Below are 5,484 nucleotides of genomic sequence, written 5' to 3'. Positions count from 1 at the left end.
GTGTGTGTGTGTGTGTGTCACACACACACACACACACACACACACCGTGTGCGTGCATGCTCACGTACCCGTGCGCGCCCGCGTGTATGTGGTTAGTAAAATATTTGTTGTTAACTTAAGTAATTAACCATTTCCTCACAATATAATTGCGTTATTACAGCAAGAAACGTTTGTTACCTACATTTTTGTTTATCCAAATTTGGAACCTTTCCAAAAACGTTAAATGACTGTCAATAAAACGTCATTGGTAAACGTTTTTTTAAGAACCTGCATATAACCTTGTATAGGTAAAATGACATAACCTGAATATAATGAGATAATCATAACGAATAGAACAGAATCATGAACAGAACCATGATGACATAACCTGCATATAACCTCGCATAGGTCATGATTATTACGCCCGTGTTCAATCGCCCGTTTACTGTGAACCTCGGCTAACGCTCCATTAAGACCAAAACGTCATGTCCGGGGCTGACCCGGACTAGTTTGAAGTAGAATTTTATGTACAAATTTCACAGACTATACGGGGCATGTACCGGGTGTATATCAGGGCCGTAGCCTGCGGTGGGGGGGCAGCTGCACCCCTAGATTGTGAAGCAAAAGGGTTATAAAAAAACAAGTTGTTCTACTAAAAGAGAATTGTCGTAGTCGGAATGAAGGCTGTACATGTACTCAAAAGTGCGTCAAATACCATCTTATGCCATCTACATTTTCACAATGTACCCTCAGACCCCCTACCTGTTTCTCACACCCCTCATTGCAATCATGGAGCCGCCACTGCCTCCCTTGGGTATTTGTTCAGCCTACGGCCCTGTATACCTGTTATTATTTGCCGTCCTCGGGACGCACGTTGCACTCATACAAACAATGGCACAGTGTGCCGGTCAGGTGCGTGCATGAGTGACACCCTACACTACTACCGTAACCATCATCAGCCGCGTTCACATGTAGCAAGAAATTCGGTATTTAGCGTTCACACGAGGCAAAATGCGCGGTCCAAGAAATACGGTATCTAAACAGATCCGGTATTTGATGTAAATACGCGGCTTCCCAGACCCCGAATAATTTGCCGTGCTTGAGAAATACCGGATCTCTTGGACCGCGCATTTCCTCGTGTGAACTAAACGATATAATCCAGTCGTTATGTTCCGCACGGCTACACTGCACTGATCTCTACTATACTAACAGTATAATTAGTATAATAACAGTTATAATTAGTATAATTAGTATAGTAGAGATCAGTGCTACACTGCCGCCGGCTTTACTTCTAGTGAGTAGGCCCTCTAGCGGCCGTTACGATCAGGAGCGGTAATCATTAACGTTACGTGTGAACGCTAAATACCGTATTTCTGAAGCCGCGTATTTTATAGACTGGTCCGCGCTTGACAGTTCCAGTGTAACGCGAGTGGAACTGTCGAGCGCGGACCAGTCTACGTATTTTATCGGAAGTTGGTGCGCATTTCATTGTTCGCTTGATTGTTTAAACGCAGCTTAACGTTAATGATTACCGCTCCTGCTCGTAACGACCGCTAGGGCCTACTCACCAGAGTCAGTGTAGCGAGCGCAGCCAAGCGTAACATGACGACTGGTACTATACAGGTTACTCGCAGCTCGCAAATACGGCATTTCTGGAGCCGCGAATCAGCGTGTGAACGCTCGGCCCCGTATTTGTCTCCGATTCGGTATTTCATAAATACGAGGTCTCGTGTGAACGAGGCTATCGACCCCAACCCATCACCCCGGTTAATCTAGGGCCATTCTAGGCTATCGCCTGCTATGCGGAGTAGAACTGCCATTCTAGTAAACGTGTTAACTGTTCATTCACTACGTTGAAATCGCTTGGCGTTAGTGCCTCACATATGATAATGACGATAATATCAAGAGTACATAATAGAGAATAGATCTCGATCTCTACTCTGTACATCGATAACATCTCTATTATGTACTCCTGATAATATTATAGCTGCGTTCATAGCTGTGTTGGAGATTGTAGCGCATACGCTAGCTCTAATACTATAGCCCTCGTTGCCACAGGCCTGTACTAGAGCTAAGCAAACGCGTATGATGGTACAGTTTTGAATCAAATTTCTAGAACGGCACTCAATTTACGACCGAAACAGAAATAAAAATTATGAATATACGTGAAATTGCACTCTCCAGGTGTGGTTTATTATATTACTTATGATATCACTTAGGCCTCATATTTATTTTATTACTTATTTACTTATATCTCTGTATAGACACACACACACATATAACAGGGACGCACGCACGCACGCATATGGTTGACCGCTGTAGGCTACTCAAACATCATTATTTTTTACTGCGGTAGAAATAATTTAACCGCGACCTTTTTACCCCATCAGAGGCATTGTTGCACATAATTTAACCGCCGTAAAAATAATTCATCCGTGGTTAAATTATGTGTAACAATTAAGGCCTCTGATTGAGTAAAAGGTCTATAATTTAACCGGGGTAAAAATGATTATTTCGAGTACGATGGCCAACCATACACGCACGTGTATACGCATATAAGCTGCGTTCACACGAGGATTTCAGTTCCGTATTTGAGCGTTCACACGCTAAAATATACGCGGCTTATTCAGTATACCGTACTTAAATACGCGGCTTGCTTAGCGCGGAATCATATTCCGCACCAACTAAGCCGCGTATATTCGGCACCACGCTGGTCGCGTATTGTCTGTCGTGTGTACGCATTCGAATTGCGAAACTGTAGCGCGCCGACCTAGCTGCGTTAACAACGGAGCTAGGTATATATATATATTATATATATATATAAGATCACGTCATGCCGATCCACGAAGGCGGGAAATAGTCGTCGCTGCTGAACTGGCGGGCGTACAATGAACCTTCCGTAGCGACGTCGGCATAGTACACGACGTCGCCGCCCGCCAGCCATGCTGCCCACCAGCCGAACGTTCCCGTTGTGATGATCACGTGATCGCACAGGGCGAGCACGCACATGTCCACTTCTGGTTCGGGCGAGCTGATGACGGCGACGTCACTTCCGCCGACGTTTTCCAGCGCCCACACGTGATCGTCAGTGACGATAACGAATGCTGCCGACGGAAATCGATGCCGGAAGTGGTACATCGCCTTCCTGATGTAGCTGACCGGCGGCATCTTCTGTCCGGTGACCTTCGACACTTTGACGTAGTCGCCGCGTCGTATGTGCACGCCGACGCGCGGGTTTCCGCTGCCAGGTGTCTCTCCAATCGAATGCAGCGCCGACAACAGCGCAGCCGTCGCTCGCGCCGTCGTCGCCTCGTCGAATCTGAACTGGTCGCGAATCTCGCTCGCGTAGTCGGCGAAATAGCGATGCGCTTGCAGGTAGGAGGCGATCTTGACGTGTCCGGCGGGGAGCCGCAGAAGCTGCGAGCGATAGATGCAGCATGCGTCGTCGCGCACCACCACGTCGAAGCCTTCCAGAAGCGTTCTCGGCATGCTCATAGCCGCCAGGTGGCGAAACACGTGACCGAGCTCGCTGTCGGCGGCGACGACGGGTTCGAGGCCGGTACGTCGGGCGATGCCGTACAGCGACGCGTAGACGAACATCTGATTTCCGAGCCTGCCCTGCAGCGACGCCGTCAGGAAGCTAGCATTGCGCGAGATGTGCTGCAGCAGACGGTGTCGCAGAGCGGACGTCGGGCCGCCGTCATCGCTACCTTCGAAGCTGTACAGCACAATATATGCTGCGACGCTCGCGTAGAAAACTCCTCTACCTGTAAACGGGGTAAACACAGTGAACATAACTGATACACGGTGGCTAAATAAATGTTTCAGATGTATTTCCAGAATGAGTATTTTAATTACTACAATAAATATGCGTATTAATTATGACTCTACGTATTAATTATCCCCCCGCCAGTGATAACACGTATATATATGACAGTTTTTCCCTGGTAAACCTTGGAGACTTGGGAACTATTAGAGGAATACAAGTAATTCGATTTTTGATGTGAGCTCTCCATGTTCGTTCAACTTATAGCCACGATTGCATAAAACTAACGACCAAATTAATTCGGAAATGGTGGGGGACGTGGTCAGAAACAAAATTAGTCTTCACATTAATATTAACATTAACTTTGACTCGTGGCCCGCTTAACATTACGAGATCCTAGACCTTCTCGTAACATTATTTATCACAGCGTTACCATTAGCCTTAATTTTGCGATGTTTCTGACAACGAGCAGGTATCATCGTTATATCGAACGATTACACAGCTGATCTTGAGAACAGACACATGGAGAAGTAGATTCAACAACTTTTTTTACCATGTCTGATTACAATAATACAAGGGGCCATAATTTCAAATTGTTTACTCCACATTCTAGGTTGGATGAATGACAATATTTTTTTAGTGTACGGGTCTTCAAGCACTGGAATGGTCTAACAAAAGAGGCAGTAAATGCAGAGTCCATTAACATTTTCAAAGGACAGGTGGCCAAGTTGTTTTAGATGGTGGCGTACACAAGACCTAGTCTTCCTGCCCTTCTATCCACCCCACACCTTGGTGAGGGGTGGAGTCAGTTAAATCAGTTAAATCCTTGGTAGCAATGTAATCGTGTGATGCCTGCTATAAACATCGAATTCGAATCTAACTCGATAGAAACACGGTATACAGTACGGTAAACTAGTCCCGATTGTGTTTGAGCACCATTTACACGTACAACGGGACAATCCGTGCATTCCACGAATAGAAACGCAGAATTGTTGCGTCCAGCAGGTTAGCTATATACTACTCATATACGGCGTTCATACTTACAGAAGGACGCGACGTTCTGTATCCTCGTAACCATTTTCTGAGAAAATTCACGGAAATGTTAGAAACAGCAGCATGCATATAGGGCGCCAATGCTTAAAACGCACCCGCGCGCCATAAACGCGGGTCTATCACTGAGGTCCTTCACCCGCCTGGTCGAGTTTTAAACGCTCTGCCGCATCTCCGCTGCTGCTAAGGCACAATTCGGTAACCAAGCCATGCGTGACTTCGAGGCGTAGTGCTATCGGTTGAGAAGTCTGCTACACTTGCATAGAACTTTCGCATTGCGAACTACAATAGGATTTTGCGTTAGGATGCTACCACATACCACGCAATACAAACAGCACGCTGTTTCACAGTGATTACCTCCGCCAAGGGGTTGACAGGAGGTTATGTTTTCACCGGCGTGTGTTTGTTGGTTTGTGGGTTTGTTTGTGTACAGCCTAACTGAAAAAGTTATGGACGGATTGTCATAAAATTTTCAGGATAGGTCAGAAATTAGCTAACTTAGAATTGATGAGATTTGAGTGGTGATCTGGATCCAATTAATTAATTAATTAATTAAATTTTTAGGATAGGTCAGAAATGGGGTAACTTATAATTGATTACATTTTGGTGGTGATCTGGATACAATTAATTAATAAAATTTTCAGGATAGGTCAGAAATGGGGTAACTTAGAATTAATTACATTTTGGTG

At 45.5% G+C, this 5,484-nt stretch overlaps 1 protein-coding gene across 2 annotated transcripts; it reads right to left on the bottom strand.

The window, feature by feature from the left end:
• Positions 1-2,677: 2,677 nt before the first annotated feature.
• Positions 2,678-5,209, bottom strand: LOC106816392 (galactoside 2-alpha-L-fucosyltransferase 3-like). 2 transcript variants are annotated; one of them, XM_014820993.1, is made up of 2 exons: positions 4,786-5,209; positions 2,678-3,742 (listed from the first exon to the last, which is right to left on the bottom strand). In XM_014820993.1, the coding sequence occupies exons 1-2, from the start codon at positions 4,821-4,823 to the stop codon at positions 2,806-2,808; spliced, it is 975 nt and encodes a 324-aa protein (XP_014676479.1). In that variant the 5' UTR covers positions 4,824-5,209; the 3' UTR covers positions 2,678-2,805. The 2 variants fall into 2 exon arrangements, with proteins under 2 accessions (XP_014676479.1, XP_014676478.1); XM_014820992.1 differs by having other exon boundaries at positions 2,678-3,746; positions 4,790-5,209.
• Between the last annotated feature and the right edge of the window lie 275 nt (positions 5,210-5,484).

This window comes from Priapulus caudatus, unplaced genomic scaffold, assembly GCF_000485595.1.
Source record: "Priapulus caudatus unplaced genomic scaffold, Priapulus_caudatus-5.0.1 Scaffold1366, whole genome shotgun sequence".
NCBI classification, from domain to species: domain Eukaryota; kingdom Metazoa; phylum Priapulida; class Priapulimorpha; order Priapulimorphida; family Priapulidae; genus Priapulus; species Priapulus caudatus.
Note: the sequence above shows the minus strand (reverse complement) of the source record. Positions and strands in the feature narration are given on the sequence as shown.